At 37.2% G+C, this 18,638-nt stretch overlaps 1 protein-coding gene across 3 annotated transcripts in view; it reads right to left on the bottom strand.

The window, feature by feature from the left end:
* Positions 1-18,638, bottom strand: part of lcor.L (ligand dependent nuclear receptor corepressor L homeolog) — a 55,361-nt gene that overhangs the window by 24,315 nt on the left and 12,408 nt on the right. For all 3 annotated transcript variants that reach the window (XM_018225257.2, XM_018225254.2, XM_018225256.2), the window contains exons 3-6: positions 11,941-12,020; positions 4,945-5,077; positions 3,835-4,125; positions 1,054-1,150 (exon numbers count right to left, since the gene is read on the bottom strand). In XM_018225257.2, the coding sequence (XP_018080746.1) occupies positions 1,054-1,150; positions 3,835-4,125; positions 4,945-5,077; positions 11,941-12,020 (601 nt within the window). The remainder of the gene's footprint in view (positions 1-1,053; positions 1,151-3,834; positions 4,126-4,944; positions 5,078-11,940; positions 12,021-18,638) is intronic.

Below are 18,638 nucleotides of genomic sequence, written 5' to 3'. Positions count from 1 at the left end.
TAAAACAAACAGGTTTGTATGGACTAATATAAAGCTGGCCAAAAATGCACACTGTTTCTAACAGTTTGTGTGCCTAATCATTTAGTATGTTTTTGGGGTGGTAGATAGACTGCCCAGCAATCAATCACAGAAAATCTCCATGAGGACCCCCACAGACTTGGCAACCCATGTTGTACAATATCAAACCATCTGGACCATAAGCTAATCAATAGAATATCCCCAAGGCCGTCTTGGTGTATCGCCATCTTAAGACTTGCCCTAAACATGTCTGCAAATAAGCCAACAGTCTTTACCTTGCTTGACTGTGTAGCTTGCTACTCCTAGAACAAGTAACATCCTGTATTCGTGATACATGGGCCGACCCAAAGCCAGTGGGCCGGGTGTATTCGGGTTAGGGATGCACCAAATCCAGGATTCGGTTTGGGAATCTGTCAGTATTCAGCCTTTATCAGCAGGATACGGATTCGACCGAATCCCTGTGTTGGCTGAACCGAATCTGAATCCTAATTTGCATATGCAAATTAGAGGTGGGGAGGGAAATTGCATGACTTTTTTGTCACAAAACAGGGAAGTAAAAAATGTTTTTTCCTTTCCCACCCCTAATTTGCTTATGCAAATTTGCACATGCAAATTAGGATTCGGAATTTGGCCGTATCTTTCGTAATTCGGGGGTCCGGCCAAATCCAAAAAAATGGATTCGGTGCATCCCGAATTCGGGTCGACTACAGAACAAAGTCTGTGGGCCGCGGGTGGAGACAGGTTAAAGTTCAGCCCGCACCCACTCATGGTAAATGAGTACTCTTAGTTTCTTTGGGTGCAAAAAGAATAGCAAATATTGAACATTATTTTTAAAAGAATGGAGTAAAAATATGATTTAATGAATACAGCAACAGGATGATTTATAGAAAAATGTGAAGCCTAAAATTACAATAGAGAAAATAGAGAGATGAATGCCCACACTATGAAGGGTTGAAGCTGTAATCACTTTAATGTTTTGCAGCAATGATTAAAGCTGTGCAGACAGAATGAAATGTAACATGCAATATTTCTTACCCATTCCCTATAGCATTTGAGGTACTTGGAGAAGTGCTTGAAGTCGTGCTTCCAGAACGAGGGCTTTTCTTAGTGGATAGGTCCAGCACTCCCTCTTCTACAATGCAAGTAAATAAAAATTCAAGTGGTGAGTTGAGAACAATATCTTCTTTAAAAGACCATACAGGATATATTGTAGCACGAGAGGTAAAATACATTTGCACATTATATTTTTCATTCATAAGTTTTCTTAACTATAGTTCACTTTAAGTATGATATAAATGTGCTAATTCTTGGCCACCTTTCAAATGGTTTTCAATTACCCTATGCTTTACAGATTTTAAATATGGGTGGGGTCAACTATTGCTGTGGGATACAATTGTATTGTCACTTTTACTATTTATTTTTTTATTGAAGCCCTTTCTTATTCATACTCCAGATTCTCATTCAAACCACTGGTTATAATGGTAAATGGCACCCTAAGAGCCAGACAGCTAATGAAATATCAAACTATAGAGATGCAGAACAAAAAGCCAAACCTGCGCCACACAATCAAGTACAATTATTAATTATCTCAGAATATCACTGTCTACATCATAGTGAAATGTTTACGGTTTCAGTCTTGCCTAAAGGGGCCATATTCACCACAAGCTCAATGAATAGGACTACTGCTCACAAAACAAAAGGCAAAGTCATAAAGGCGCAATTGAAGGGGGTTGTATACTGGTAAAGAGCAAAAATGGAGTAGCTTCAAGTTCCCTGTTTGGCTCAAAGGCAAATTATCCTACTTAAAACAAGCCTTATTGACTAAACTCATGTTGAACAATGGGTAATACTGCCAATTTAAAGGAATTGTTCAGTTTAAAAATAAAAACTGGGTAAATAGATAGGCTGCGCAAAATAAAAAAATGTTTCTAATATAGTTAGGCAAAAATGTAATGTATAGAGGCTGCAGTGACTGGATGTGTAACATAATAGCCAGAACACTACTTCCTGCTTTTCAGCTCTCTTGGTTTACACTGACTGGTTACCAGGCAGTAACCAATCAGTGTCTTGAGGGGGGCCACATGGGTCATATCTGTTGCTTTTGAATCTGAGCTGAATGCTGAGGATCAATTGCAAACTCACTGAACAGTTATGTACCACGTGGTCCCCCTTCAAGTCTCTGCCTAACTCAGAGTTATAGAGCTGAAAAGCAAGAAGTGGTGTTCTGGCTATTATGTTAGACATCCAGTCACTCTAGCCTTTATACATTACATTTTTGGTTAACTATATTATTTACCCAGTTTTTATTTTCACACTGAACTGTTCCTTTAGGATGACACTGTTTTCTAGACCTTATCATCAACCCAAAGTCTGAAGAGTCAATGCTCTTATAGCCAATGGGAAGTTTGGTCTAGTGCTGGACTCTTTCACCAATTATGCTCCTACGGCAGCAATTAGGAGGTCTAGAGGGTAGGACCATTAACACTTGTTTAAGATGAGTGAAACGACTGAAGAATGAATGACGAACTTGCAAGCCACATGCCTTATAGTTTGGGTAATGCTACACAGATATTGTGCTTAGTTTAATGTTGTTGATAATATCATTTTATACAAAGCTTCTGAAGCTTGGATTAAGAACTATGCTATATTTGGTGGTGCGCAATGAAACCCTTGTACAAGCAAGAAAGTGGCTGTGCAGCACCTCCTAAAATAGTCTTAAGAGCCGGTTTGTTTATCCTGTGAAAAAGGGGTAACGGTGCTAGATATCAAGCATGTTCCCAGTTATTATAATTGCTTTACTAACAAATTGGTAACACCACATCTTGTCCATTAAAACTGGTTTATAACAAGATTTTGGGTCAAAAAGCAGATTGCCAGACTTACTTTGGGTCCTCTGAGATAAAGAATGAGAAACACTGATTAAAAAGAAACACTTGCAGAAACAGCTATTTTTAAATGAATAGCTGAAGATGGTTGCATGGTTGACATGCTTATATTTAAGATGTAATACATTTTGCTGGGTTGATACTGACAATTTATAGAAGTATCAAGTGTGATACGTACTATTTTTAAGAGTCAAATGCTGAGTGTGCTTAAAGGGGTTGTTCACCTTTCAATTTTTTCAGTTCACTTGATTTACAAAAATAAAGACTTTTTTCCAATTGCATTACATTTTATGGCTTTAACAAAAATTGAAGTTCAAAGTTTGATGTTCCTGTCTCTGATGTTTCAGTCTGGCAGCTCTATAATCCAGGCGCTGATAATTTGCTACATTAGTTGATGCACTTCTCAGCAACATCTGTGGAATATTAGCAACTATTTGATCAATTATAACAGCTGCATTTAATGATGCGCAGCAGGGCCAGATAAGAAATGTATCATTTAGAACAGGTTACTGAGCCAGTGTAATGGAATGCTGCTTAGAATTTGAAATTACAAAGGTTTTTTAAATAAATCTGTAAACAACTTGTAAACATAACTACTGAAAGCAGACTGTTCCTTTTTAAGTTGTGGCAATGGAAGCCAGCTGATTAAAAGATATTTTAAGCAATATGTAAGGGCGACTTCTGCAGATGGAGAGAACAATTCTGCTTTTGGGTGGATTAACTATTATAAATAAGGTAAAAAGCATTGAAATTGTTTAATGAATGCTGAAGAGCACCAAATTTCCATGTATTAGTCAAATTATTTTTGGGTTTACATCACCATTAATACAGTCTATCTTCAGGGTATAAAGAATGTCTGCATAATTTATTTTGATCACAGTGAATTATTACAGATTGCACACAACACAGTAAAGCTTGTTCCTATAAATACCTTGCTCACAAGCATCTTCAGAAAGGGACTTTTTAACAGTAAGGTCCAGTGGAGAATCTTGGTCAGCCATCAGAAGCTTGCTTAGCACTGGGTTCTGAGTAGTTGCAGGGGGAGGAGAGGTCTGTCCAGGTGATGGAGTCTGCAAGCTTTGGTTATTTGTGCTGTTGGGCTGACTGGAGTCCTGAGTACAGCTATTTTTTGAGGTATATTCAGCAGCAAACTGTCGTATCATTCGCTGCATGATCTCACGAGCAACTAAAGGAATACTGGGGTCCGAGACCCTAGGAGTATCTGCATTATAAGGGAAAACACAACATTATTATTTATGGGAGGGAGAATAGCTATGACTCAAAAAATTAAAAAGTCAACTTCTAGTTTACAAATTAAAATTCTGCACTTATACTACACAGAATGAGTCAACTCAGTTAATATCAAGGAAAGATCTGGCAGAAGCTTTACGTAAACGTTATTACATTTCAAACCATAATGTTCTGGCTGTAGTACATTTAAAACAGGCTTACTGCCACAGACTGCTTTATAAAAAGGCCACAGCTACGTAATAAAGCAACTACCAGGAATGAACATTACTCTACACTTTTAGTCAGGTAGAAAAGGTCTATAACTTATTTTGACAAAAACCTGAGGTCATTTACATAACATGTAATACTTTCAATTTTTGTGGCCTTTATCATTTGCCTACTTTGAAGTATAAACATCAAGGATTTCTCAAATTCCACCTGTAACATGAAGGATGACTTTACTGTACCTGTTAGAATAAAGTAGGGATGTACCGAATCCAGGATTCGGTTCGGGATTCGGCCTTTTTCAACAGGATTCGGACGAATCCTTCTGCCTGGCCTAACCGAATCCAACCCCTAAATTGCATATGCAAATTGGGGGCAGGGAGGTAATTTGTGTGACTTTTTGTCACAAAACAAGTAAAAATGTTTTCCCCATCCCTAATTTGCATATGCAAATTGGGATTCAGTTCGGTATTCGGGCAAATCTTTATAGAAGGATTCGGCCGAATAGCGGATTTGGTGCATCCCTACAATAAAGCGCATCTGTACCTGAAATCAACCACTTTACAATACATATTAAAATATATACCTTTCTTATAAAAGACAGCATTGATGAACTCTTCAGCTTGTTTCTCTAGCCGAATAATTTTCAACTTTTCGTGTTTAAGTAAATTGTCTGGCTCCACATCAGTCACTGGCTTATGCAAATCAGCCAAGTGTTCCTAAAATAAGGGGGGAAAAAAGTTATTTTAGTTAAACCCACCTTTAGAGGATGCAAAATGAGAAAGTAGAAGATCCACCAAATGTACCAAAACTTCAGTTACATACACCGTTCAAGTTCCTTGTATAGTGTATTAGTGTAGCCTCAGGTAGTAGCAATCTAAGTGCATCACTTAAATAATGACCATAATATAATTACGTTTAGGACTGCAGTTAGTTTGGCTCCTTAAAAGTCATGAAGCTTCAAATGTCAACACAACTGACTGCATTAAGTTCATTAAACCAATAGCGCAAGAGGTAAACGTTGTATGAAAGCTCAATTCCTTTACCACTTAAGCAGTTGACAGATTACTCAAACAAGTTTCTTAAGAAGAACTTATTTCAAATAAAATTATAAACCAATTCATTACCTCAAGTTCAGTTTAATAGACATGCATTAAATGTTACATATACAAAATATACAATTTCATACTATTGCTGCTGGAAGTCTATCACACCTTTTTGCCTTTGCATGCTGATGGTTCAGCAGAACATAAAAAAAATAAAATTGCCACGGCACATAATCTTGACAATTATCCCTAAAAAAAAGTTGCATTTCTACAGCCTATAGTTGGCCACAGACGTGCAGATTATTGCTTAACAATCTTCTGACTTGCAATTAATATTTTATATTAATATAAAGTAGTAAAGAGAACAAATCACACAATGCTCTGGCCATTAATTGACAGACAGCAATAGTACAAAAGTTATGTCCGACAAATAAAAGTGACAATCTCCCATTGATATCATCAGATCCGTGCAGAGATCTTATTGTTGGCCGATATAAATCTTTTAACCTGTACAATTACAGTACAAAAATGTCAGGATACTACACACACTGTCTGAAAATCGTACGAACTGTGGTATCTTTGCATCTATGGTCAGCTTTACATTAAAATGCAAATAAGGGGTGAATTTGTGCTTTTCCTATCAAACCACAATACACATGGTTTTCCCATTACATTAGAAACCATTACAAAATAAAAAGAATGCGCTTTAAAAAGTTGCCTTTAGTGCCACTGTTCCTAAAAACTTGCTATTGCGTAACATCTATTCCACTTCCTGCAAACTGCTTTCCCAGGCTGTGCAGGACAGACCAATTCTTAGCACTTTTCACTGTAGCATACCAGCCAGATTTTTGGGGGGGGGGGGGGGGTGATGTCGAAATTGAAGCAATTTTGTAAACACATGACAATTGCACTCCTTATCCATCCAAAACAAGTATCCCAACTCAGCTACAGATGAAAAAGCATGGTCTAAATTGGCTAACATATCCTCTAGCGGGGAAGATATTATATAGTGAACAAAGTACCCCCTATTATAAAATACAAGGATATTATAAGTTACTGAGGAGTTCCATGACTATATAAAGAATGAGGCCAAAGGCAGTGTTTTTATACAGGTCATGGAACTTTTGAGATTGACTTCTAATATTCATATTTTGCAACAGGGGGTACTTTATTTATTACAATATGCATGTTTCAGTGAGTCTTGCGACAAAAATAAGCTCCGATTATAACCGATGACATCATTAAGCACCATTTATAAGGATATAATACACAATAGCCATGAATATCTTGTAAATTATATCCTTATAAACGGTGAGTTCTGATGTCATCAGTTATAAACGGTGAGTTCTGATGTCATTTCTGTCACATGACTCACTGAAATTTGTGTATTATAATAAATAAAGTACCCCCAGTTGCAAATTATGAGGATATTAGAAGTTACCTTGGAGTTCCATGACCTGTATAAAAACACTCAGCCTTCGGCCTCGTGTTTTTATATGGTCATGAAACTCCTCTGTAACTTATAATATCCTTATAATTTACAAGAGGGGGTACTTTATTCACTATATAATTTAAAGGCGAGGAACTTGTCCCTATCCACTACTGGACTATTACAAAAAACATATTGCAAGCATAATGCATTATGTTAAGTACAGGGCTGCTTTTGTGCTCTACCTGGGTAAATGGGAATATATCACACACTATGAGGGAGTACCAGTCAACCTGTGGTCAAACATATTGGAAAATAAATTAATCATGCACAACTAAGCATTGCTAAACATTTGAGAACTACGTGAGGCACAATTAATTTCTTTTTTCAGATAATAGAGGAAAGTATCCACAGGTGCTAAACAAGAAGATGTCAATAGTTATTGAGATGGGAAGCAGTTTGAATGTTTACATGGTATATAATCACAGCTGGTGGTCTCAATAGACAATGGGAATTGAACTGGTTTTACTTTTTATATTAAAGGGGTTGTTCGCCTTTGAGTTAACTTTTAGTATGGTGTAGAGAGTGATATTCTGAGACAATTTGCAATTGGTTTTCCTTTTTTATTATTTATGGTTTTTGAGTTATTTAGCTTTTTATTCAGCAGCTCTTAGATTTGCATTATAAGCAATCTGGTTGCTAGGGTCCAAATTGCCCTAGTAACCATGCATTGATTTGAATAAGAGACTGGAATATGAATAGTAGAGGACCTCACTAGAAATAAAAATTAGCAATAACAATACATTTGTAGCCTTACAGAGCATTTGCTTTTTAGATGGGGGTCAGTGACGCCCATTTGAAAACTTGAAAGAGTCAGAGGGAAAATGCAAATAATTATAAAACTATAAAAAATAAAAACCAAAAGGAAAAGTTACTTAGAATTGGCCGTTCTATTACATACTAAAAGTTTACTTAAAGGTGAACCACCCCTTTAAGAGTCTGTAGTATGCTCGTCTTTAATAATGAAAAAAAAATTTATTCAATTTTAGAACAGGGACAGACTATGTTGTATTCCCTAAAACAGTAATTTTTCTGCTTTTTGGTGCACTACATTTGCAACCCATAAGTATAGCTGCTGCTTTCAAAAATCCTGACTGGCGCTAGTTAAAGGACCAGTAACATTAAATTGTTTTTTTTGTTTTTTTAAATTCATTGGTATAGAATGAAAAAAATCCACAAAGGCAAATTAAACTTTTAAATCGCTAAGGGGCCCATTCATTAAGTTCGAGTGAAGGAATAGAAGAAAAAATACTTCGAATTTCGAAGTGTTTTTTTTGGCTACTTCGAATCAAAGAATTCGAACTAAAAATCATTCGACTATTCGATAGTCGAAGTACTGTCTCTTTAAGAAAAAACTTCGACCCCCTAGTTCGCCACCTAAAAGCTACCGAAGTCAATGTTAGCCTATGGGGAAGGTCCCCATAGATGGGGAAGGTCCCCATAGGCTTGGCTATCTTTTTTTGGTCGAAGGATAACCCTTTGATCGTTGGTTTAAAATCCCTTGATTCAAAGGATTTAATCGTTCGATCTAACAATTTAATCGTTCGATCAAACGATTATTGCTTCGATCGAACTATTTGCGCAAAATCCTTTGACTTCGATTTTCATTCCCCAGTTGAATATCAAGGGTTAATTAACCCTTGATATTCGACCCTTGATACATTTGCCCCTAAGTCTTTATTAAGAAATAACCTGCCAAAACTCCGTTGGCGCTCCTCTTCAGAAAAGAGGACGATCCATCATGCGGCGCTCGATTTCTCCTCCCTGGCTAGCTCTTATATGGAAGGCGAAGGAGAAATTGAGCGCCGCACGATGGATGGCCGAATCGCCTTTTATCAAGAGGACCGCAAGCAGAGTTTCGGCAAGTTATTTCTTAATAAAGACTTAGCGATTTAAAAGTTTAATTTGTCTTTGTGGTTTTTTTTTTTTATTCTAAAAAATTTTAAAAAATGTTACTGGCCTTTAAGTAACTTAAGCACTCCCTTTATAGGCTGATGGCAGGCAAATCCTTTGCGAAAGATTCACCCGTATACCGAACCTGCATTTACATATGCAAATTAGGGGTGGGAAGATGAAACCATTTTTTACTTCCTTGTTCTGTGTCAAAAAGTCACGTGATTTGCATATGCAAATTAGGATTAGGATTTCATTCGGCCTGGCAGAAGGATTCGGCCGAATCCAAATACTGCTGAAAAATTCCTGGCCGGATCCCGAACCAAATCCAGGCATGAAAAATACCATAAAAGGCTCAGGGAATGGCTTCCAGCACACTCTGTGGAAGCAGTTCATTTCATTAGTACAGTGTAAAGCATATTTGTTCCTATGATAGTAATGCTGCAAGTATAAAGAGTATGGGAAAGCGCAGAAACACAACAACATTTACCTATTGACTGTACAGGCAGTAAAAAAAGAACCTGAAACCTTCTATTTAAATGGGCTATGGCACAGCACAATATTCAATGAATAATAGGGTCACCACCAGATTAATGTTATGGGCTACCCTTTCGGCAATCAAAGTTACGTAAATAAAGAATTTAAGCAGGACTACTGAAAGGTAGTATTTAGAAATAGAGTGCACTAAAACAACAAAGAGAAATAAAAAAGAAAAAAAGCTAGTGTGTTGTAAACCACAAAGCTTTTTACAGGCATGCCTCTATAATAATGCCAAGTACATGCATGTTGTGTAAATATTTTGAACTAAGCAGGTCCAGACCAATATGTTATCAAAGCCCTAAATGTTTCCTGCAGATAAAAATTATTAACCCTAATAACTTAGATGGTGTAACTAAAGGAAGTACAGCAGAACCTTCAACTCAAGAAGTCAAGAAGTTATAGGTGTCCCACTGCGGCACTGACTTCTGTAATTACAATATTTTTTAATGAAAAAAAAAATCTTATTACCAAAGTTCAGGCAGGCCCTAAAATTACTTTTCTGTGGGACTTTCTTTAATATTAAAGGAGAACTAAACCATAAAAATGAATAGGGCTAAAAATGTCATGTTTTATATACTGAACTTATTTACCAGCCTAGTCTCAGCTTCTCAATAGCATAAATGATCCAGAACTTCAAACTTGTCACAGGGGGTCACCATCTTGGAAAGTGTCTGTGACACTCACATGCTCAGTGGGCTCTGAGCAGCTCTTGAGAAGCTAAAGCTTAGGGGTTGTTGCAAATAATTAAGCAGAAAATGAGGTTGTCCTTTAATAAAAGCTGATGCTACAGGGCCGATTATTCTGATGCTAAATGCACTGGTTTCTGTGCTGACATGTAGTAATTATCTGTATTAATTACTAATCAGCCTTATACTGTTCTAGTCTATGTGTACTGTATATTGTGAGTGGGTCCCTAAGCTCAGTAAGTGACAGCAGCACAGAGCATGTGCAGTGAATCAGCAGAAAAGAAGATGGGGAGCTACTGGGGCATACTTGAAGACACAAATCCTGACTGCGAAAGGGATTTGGTTGCCTTGGGCTGGTACAGAAGCCCAAAACATAATGTACAACATTTTTAGCTACTTTATTAGTTTAACTTTCCTTGTCCTTTAAGCAATTAAAGTATATATATATATATATATATATATATATATATATATATACACACACACACACACACACACACACACACACACACACACACACACACACACACACACACACACACACACACACACACACACACACACACACACACACACACACACACACACACACACACACACATATATAGAATCACATTTAGGGTCAGGGCACACGCTCAGATTCGGGGAGATTAGTCGCCTGGTGACAAAGCTCCTCTTCTTCAGGTCGATTAATCTCCCTGAACTGCCTCCCGCCGGCTAGAATGTAAATCGATGGAGGGACGGCACTCGGATCACTTCGTTTTCAGAAGTCGCCCCGAGTTTACATCAGGCGACTTCGGAAAACGAAGTGCTCCAAGTGCCATCCTGCCGGCGATTTATATTCTAGCCAGTGGGAGTCAGTTCGGGGGGGGATTAGTCACCCCCGAAGAAGAGTGTGTGCCCTGACCCTTATAAATCGCAAACGTATGCAGCTTGATGCTACGCATACAAGATATGGAGCAAACCTCCAAATATTACTGCACTGTCCCTTAAGCTGGCCATAGACGCAAAAATCGAGGATTCTTACGAAAAATCGAGGATTCGTACGATTTTTGGACCGTGTGTGGAGAGTCCAGACATTTTTCGTCCGGCGGAGATCAGACGTTTGGTCGATCAGACAGGTTAAAAGATTTCTGTCGGCTGCGGGTAATATCTCTGCATGTATTGGCGATCATACGATTTTCAGATGGAGACTGTCACCAGCTTTGGTCGGACATAACTATCGTACGATTGCTGTCAGGGGCAGAACATCGTCTGATCTATTCTTTTGTACTTTATTTGATCTCAATGGTTACTGGCAGGTCGGGAAATGGGGAAGTCCAATCGAACAATGATTCATACGATCGGATCTTTGCGTCTATGGCCAGGTTTAGAGAGATTTATGTTGCAGTTGCACTAGATCTGGGCATATGGGGTTATTTTACGCCCCTTTTCTACATAATTTACAAAGATGCACTAAATACATAATTTCTAAAACCAAACACAATCTTTATCAGAATAAGTGTAAATAAGTTTAACAAACATTTTAAGATTTTTTCAACAATGCAGGTGGTAGGCACTAGTTGGGAAACACTCTCCCTTGTGAACAGCTCCTCAGTGTAAGCAACCTGCAGATTTAGACGTGAGCAAACAATTTACCAAGATATGCCACATAAACTAGAACTGTAACTTCATAGGACAAATAATAAACCATATCATTTGTGGTTAACAATCCCTGGAATCCCTGCAAATTATAGTTTCAGATTCTGTAACGACCTAAAACTATCAACGACCCATTCAAAATAACCAAACATCTGAAAGCATCAAAAAGCAGACTATAAAATGTGCACAAATGCATTATATTAATCAAGTAAAAAAAATAAATTATCAGCTGCTATTTTGTATTTGAAATATACAAGAAGAAAATACAAGCATCATCAGTATTGTACCTTGACTTTTTCTCTTCTCAAGCAGCAGAAAAGGCAGTTTTCATCAAAGGACCAATCACATACACCTGCTGGTTCACAGTCTATTGATATAAGAGGAAAAATAAAAAAAAAAGTGAATTAGTTCTAGCATGAATTTTTATGTAGAGATTCTGCCAAAATATATGGACAGTATACTCAATATAAGTTTTGGTCAGGGAAATATAACATTCCCAACAAGTTATTTTGTTTGTAATGGAGGCATGTGTATTTCAGTTTTTCAAATGAACAATCTTCATTTTTATCCTATTAAACAATTCCTAAATGGCTGGTAACCTTTAGAACGTATCTACAGACTTATACTAAATATATTTTATGATTAAAATATTATTGTGCAGAACGGAGGAGTCCTATGTAAGCATAAAGGTGAACGTTCAGCCAGTAACAGCTTTACAGAAACCAAGGGGGGAAAAAACAAAACAAATGGGAAACAATTAAGCTTAATAAAGGGTTAGGAGCAGTAACACCAAAAAATTAAATTGTTTTAAAGACACGACAATATAATGTACTACTGCCCTGCACTGGTACAACTGGTGTGTTTGCTTCAGAAACTCTACTATAGTTTATATAAACAATCTGCCGTTTAGCCATGGGGGCAGCCATTCAAAGCTGAAAAAGGAGAAAAGGCACAGGATACACAGTATATAACAAATCGGTCCTGAGGAATTCCATTTGATACTACTGTGTAACCTGTGCCTTTTCTCTTTTTTTCAGCTTTGAATGGCTTCCCCCATTGTACACAGCAGTGTATAAACTATAGTTCTGAAGCAAACACAACATTATACCAGTGCAAAGCAACAGTACATTAGATTTTAATTACTTTGGTACACTTTGATTTTTTTGGTGTTACTGTTCCTTTAATTTGCTCAAGGTCCACAAGGACACGGGATGCCTACTAGAATTCTTTTTAACTGCAATAAGGTGTAACCCTTTGCTTGCTCACAACGTAGCACCTATTCCTTTGACAGGCAAAGTGACAATTTTCAGGTTTCACGTTGTGTTAAGAAGAAAAGGATTGCCTAGCAACGCGCTTTTCACAAAACTCCTTTCACTCAGCTGTTTGTTTACCAATAATTTTAAAATCACTGAATTAAAATAAATTACATATTTATATCTACTTTTTTGTAGGCAGACAGCCCAATTAAATACATCATATAATATATAATAATGTCACTGCCTGTTTGTTCTCAGCTGTGCTGTGTTCACTTGTCTTGCTAGGCAACTTGGTGCAACTTCCGGAAAGTGAAGCATTATGTTTTCCCACTGGTGATTTACATTATTGTTAGTGGAAAAGCATTTGCAGAAGATTTAGTTGCCTACAGTGGAGCAGATTTATTGTGGCCAACTAATCTCAACGTGTGCCACCACCCGTAGTTAAGAGTCTTGCCCCAAAGCTTTCCCTCTCAAAAAACACTTACAAAAAGAATCTTACCAGTATTTGGGTGGGGGGTATAAATCTCATATTTAAATGTTCCCTACAGCGTATCAACAATTTTTACTAGTACAGGTATAGGATCCCTTATCCAGAAATCCGATATCCAGGAGGCTCCGAATTACGGAATGGTCTCCCATAGACTTAATTTTATCCAAATAATCCAAATTTTTAAAAATGATTTCCTTTTTCTCTGTAATAATAAAACAGTACCTTGTACTTGATCCCAACTAAGATATAATTAATCCTTAATGGAAGCAAAACCAGCCTATTGGGTTTATTTAATGTTTACATGAATTTCTAGTAGATTTAAGGCATGATGACCCAAATTACGGAAAGATGTGTTATCCGGAGCATTCTGGATAACAGGTCCCACAGAGAATTGCTGGTAAAACATACACATAGGGGGTTATTTATCAAAGTCCAAATTTATCACAATATTTTCTGATACAAACGCCGATCAAATCCGCTCGGGTTTTTCAAGCTTATTACATTTTCCCGAAAATTTGCTTTGCGGGGGAAAAAATAAATCACGATTTTCACTAAATTTTCATCCAATTTTCACGATTTTTCCGTAATTTTCACACAAAAAACTTCTGGGTATTACCCGAAACCCATCGCACATCAAAAAATCATTGGGACTTCTCCCATTGACTGCAACCGGATTTTCAGATTCGGACTTTTCCATCCTGGGTGTTTAATAAATTCAGAAAATTCATGATTTTTCAAAAGTCAGATTTTATTAAAAAAAAAAAAAAAAAAAACTTTTTCATGATTTTGCATTTGGAGTTTAGTAAATTAACCCCCATAGTGATCCACTAATCTGGCCAGCAAAAAACTGGATCTCTGCCCTATTTGAACACAAACTTGCTGCACAAAACTGGGATCTGTTATCTAGAATGCTTGGGACCTGGGTTTTTCTGGATAATGCGTTTCTGTCATTTGGATGTTCATTCCTCAAGTCTACTAGAAAATCATGCAAACATTAAATACACCAAATAGGCTGGTTTTGCATCCAATAAGGATTAATTATATCTTAACTGGGATCAAGTAAAAAGTACTGTTTTATTATTACAGAGGAAAAGTAAATCATTGGATTATTTGGATAAAATGGAGTCTATGAGACAGCTTGTCCATAACTCTGGACTCTCTGGATAACGGGGTTTCCGGATCCCATACCTGTACAATTTTTGCTTTTTTTAGACCTGTGTATGGCCAGCTTAACACTGCAGTTAGAAGAATACAAAGTTGTAATATATTTTGGTGTTACTTATTTCAAAGAAGAGCTAAGCAATAAGGAAGACAATTGCAACGCAGAGAATCAAAAAAATGTGCTAGCAATAAGAGTGGAGGAAATTAGGAAAGTTATAATGTATCCTCAACAAAATAGCTGCAATCATAGCGGAGCACTGCAGAACACTAAGGGCAATGGTGCACACCATGATCAGCACCAAGCAAAGGACACAAGAATGGTCTTACTTACAAAAAGATGTGCTATCAACATGATGATCACAGACTGTTTTTTTTGGGGGGGGGGGGGCTGACAATGTATCACTTCACAAACAGCCACTATGTACATTTATCAGCCTTTAAAACCTATACAATAAATAATAATTAAGACAGCCTGATAGGAACGAAATGCAATACTGCCTGTCACTTAATCTGAAACTTTGTTCAATATCCCCTATAACATACCAACCCAAAGAGATACAGTTATGGGACCTGGATGTTAGTGACCTGGGGTTTTCCGGAAAAAGGGTCTTTCTGCAACTTGAATCTGCAAACATTGCCTACTAAATTTAATCATTAATTCAACCCAATAGGACTGTTAGGATTAATTATATCAAGTATTTTTCAAAAAAATCCCGTAACTCAGAATTATAAAAATTCCAATTGATTAAAAAATGTATATTAAAAACATTTCAGCACACTGACCCCATTGCTTGTGCACCTTATGCGTTTCGTACCCTCCGGCACTTACTCATTGTGCCACCCTCGTGGCGGTCGATATTTAAAGCTGATATAGCTCCTCCCACCTCCCTTTATCTCAATTAAACACAACACCATTATACATATACATTTCAAGGGTCCAGTTGCATTTGTTCATAAGCTGCATACATAATACCTTATATATATATATATATATATATATATATATCTCTCTGTCTGGATGCTGCACAACTCGTATAGTGATGTAAGTGAAAGGCTACAGTGCTAGCCGAAACATCAAGAGCCTCCTTCTGGGGGGGGGGGTTGTTGTGGGTGTGTGTGTGTGTGTCTCATAGCCTCCATCTTGTTTAGATACATATAATGTTAGTAAAATACCTAAATACCTCATATAGAATACAGTTAAGATTTCTCTGTTAAAATGTGACAGGGACATACCTATAGACCATTGATCCCCAGCCAGTAGCTCGTGAGCAACATGTTGCTCCCCAACCCCCTGGATGTTGCTCCCAGTGGCCTCAAAGCAGGAGCTTATTTTTGACGCACGTAACATCAAACTTTTTTTTTTAAATACTTGTGAAGTGTGCTTTGGGAACCGGCACATTTCCCGTTAATTTTGACTGACTTTGGATTACCCCAATTATTAGTATTGTTGCATTAATTATATCTTCGTTAGGATCAAGTATAAGGCAATTGTACAGGTTCCCTGGATAACAGGTTCCCACATCAAAAACATATGGGCAAAATACTTTCAGCGCAACTGACTGGTTTGTTCACAGCCAGTTCTTTTACAGAATTAATTGTTAGTTATAAAAAAAGGAGGGGGGGGGGATCAACAAGCAAGCATGTTGTAGGATTATTATACTTTTCAGCTGCAAGACTTCCTGCCCTTAGTCCAGGCCTAATGAAAAAAACTGGACACAGTGTGAAAGAAAACCATATGACCCTCCTAGAAGTGTCTAAAGATGAAACTGGTCACAAAGACATCCTCATTCATCTTTCTAAAGTTGCTTGCAATCAACAAGGGAGATTTCATTTTATTCTCAATCTTTCCCTTAAAAATGCATTACATGTAAATTGCAAGCAACTACTCAATGGGACGGTATAAAACGACATTTCCATTATGCAGGTTGTGGATGCTTTCAGCACTTTTTAAGTGGAATTCCAGATAGATTTTAAAAAAAACTATTCCTACATAGAATACACTTTATGTGAAACTTAGGTGCATGTAACATTTTTTGCAGCAAAACAGAAAAAGCATAATAGGAACAGAAATAACAAAAATAGGCACAAAAACAGGCAATTATTGTGTGAGGCTTATAGCGGACTTGCCCCAACAAGTCCCCAAACAAAATGCCCCATGACTACAGCCACATTAGGAGATGCTGACATATGCATGATTTTTACAGAATGTTATTGAAATGAAGACTATATCACTTTGCCTTGTCCAAAAACACATTCTGAAAGTCTGACTGGTTCGGTGCTATTGGCTGATGACTGTCAGAGTGGTGATAGTTTGATACAATTAAAACGGGCCATATATATAGATATATATATCTATATATCTATATATCTAGTTTGGGAGATTTATACTGCTTGATTGTTCAAGTGTTTGTCAGTTTTGGGATTAGCTCATGTTTGATACAACAAAAATAATATTTAATCTGCCATTGCAGCTTGTCAGCAGGATGAAGAGTCTGTGCTATTAGCTAAGACCAATTGTCGCCCTGTGTATGGCCAATTGTACCCCAGTACTACTACTATTAAATAGCCATGTATACCGTTAAAGGAAAACTATACCCCCAAAATGAACACTTAAGCAACAGATAGTTCATATCATATTAAGTGGCATATTAAAGAATCTTACCAAACTAGAATATATATTTAATTAATTATTGCCCTTTTACATCTCTTGCCTTGAACCACCATTTCGTGATGGTCTGTGTGCTGCCTCAGAGATCACCTGACCAGAAATACTACAACTAACTGTAACAGGAAGAAGTGAGGAAGCAAAAGACACAACTCTGTCATGTGACCTAACATGTATGGTTTGTTGGTATGTTTGTGAGTACAGTGAATCCTACGATCCCAGGGGGCGGCCCTTATTTTTGCAATTTTCTATTTATGATTACCCAATGGCACATACTACTAGAAAAGTATATTATTATGAAAATGGTTTATTTACATGAAGCAGGATTTTACATATGAGCTGTTTTATGCAATATCTTTTTATAGAGACCTACATTGTTTGGGGGGTATAGTTTTCCTTTAAGAGGGCAGCCATGAGGTTGTCAGATGTGGAGGCCCATTCATCAAAGGTCGAATTTCAAATCATGTGAATTTTTTTTTTTTTAACTCTAATCAATTCTAATATACTTGAAATTCGATTGGGAGGTTATTTAATCAAACAAACAGGACCGGATTTACATAGTGGGCGCCCCTAGGCCCACTGCTGTTGGTCGCCCATGTTCACTCCCTTTTATTCGTGCAAATTTTAATCATCTGGACTGGAGCAATGGGGACTGGTGCACGGGAAAATTAAAAAATGATTGTATCTCCAGCACATCCCCTGGGTGTGGGTGTGGTAAGGCAGCCTGCTGCCCCCCTAAAATCCTGCTGCCCTAGGCCCGGACCTAGGTGGCCTTTCCACAAATCTAAAAAATATCTAAAACTCATACGAATATTACAGACACAAAAACAAATCTAATTTGACTAAACTTGAATCGATTTTTCTCTCTGGAAAAACTCGAATGTCAGGAAGGCTATTAAAGTGGTTGCTCACCTTCAAACAACTAGTCGTTTTCAGATAGATCACCAGAAATAACTTTTTCCTATTACTTTCTATTCTCTAATGTGTGACCGTTTTTCAAATATTGAAGAAGCGTCAATTTTTGCCTTCTAAAACAACTCTGAGTAGGGGGGTCGCTGACCCTAAAAACTGTTCTAGATTGAGTTGATATATTTCTTATCTTTGTCCCTGCTGAGCAGAATCTCTGATTTTCATTAAAGGCAGCTGTTGGAATTGATACAATGGTTGCTAATACTCCAGAGATGCTGCTGAGAAATGGATCAACTCAATGTTGCAAATTTGTAGCAGTTCAGAGTCTGCACCAGAATTACAGAGCTGCCAGACAAACACCAGAGACACGAACATTCAAGTTTAAACTTGAGATTTTGGAAAAACAGTAAAAAATAAACAATGGAAAGTGATTGAAATAAAGATTTATTTCAGGGGAACAATCTGAAAACAACTGAAAAAAGTGTTTGGAAGGTGAACAACCCC

The sequence above is a fragment of the Xenopus laevis genome, chromosome 7L, assembly GCF_017654675.1.
Source record: "Xenopus laevis strain J_2021 chromosome 7L, Xenopus_laevis_v10.1, whole genome shotgun sequence".
Lineage (NCBI taxonomy): Eukaryota > Metazoa > Chordata > Amphibia > Anura > Pipidae > Xenopus > Xenopus laevis.
Note: the sequence above shows the minus strand (reverse complement) of the source record. Positions and strands in the feature narration are given on the sequence as shown.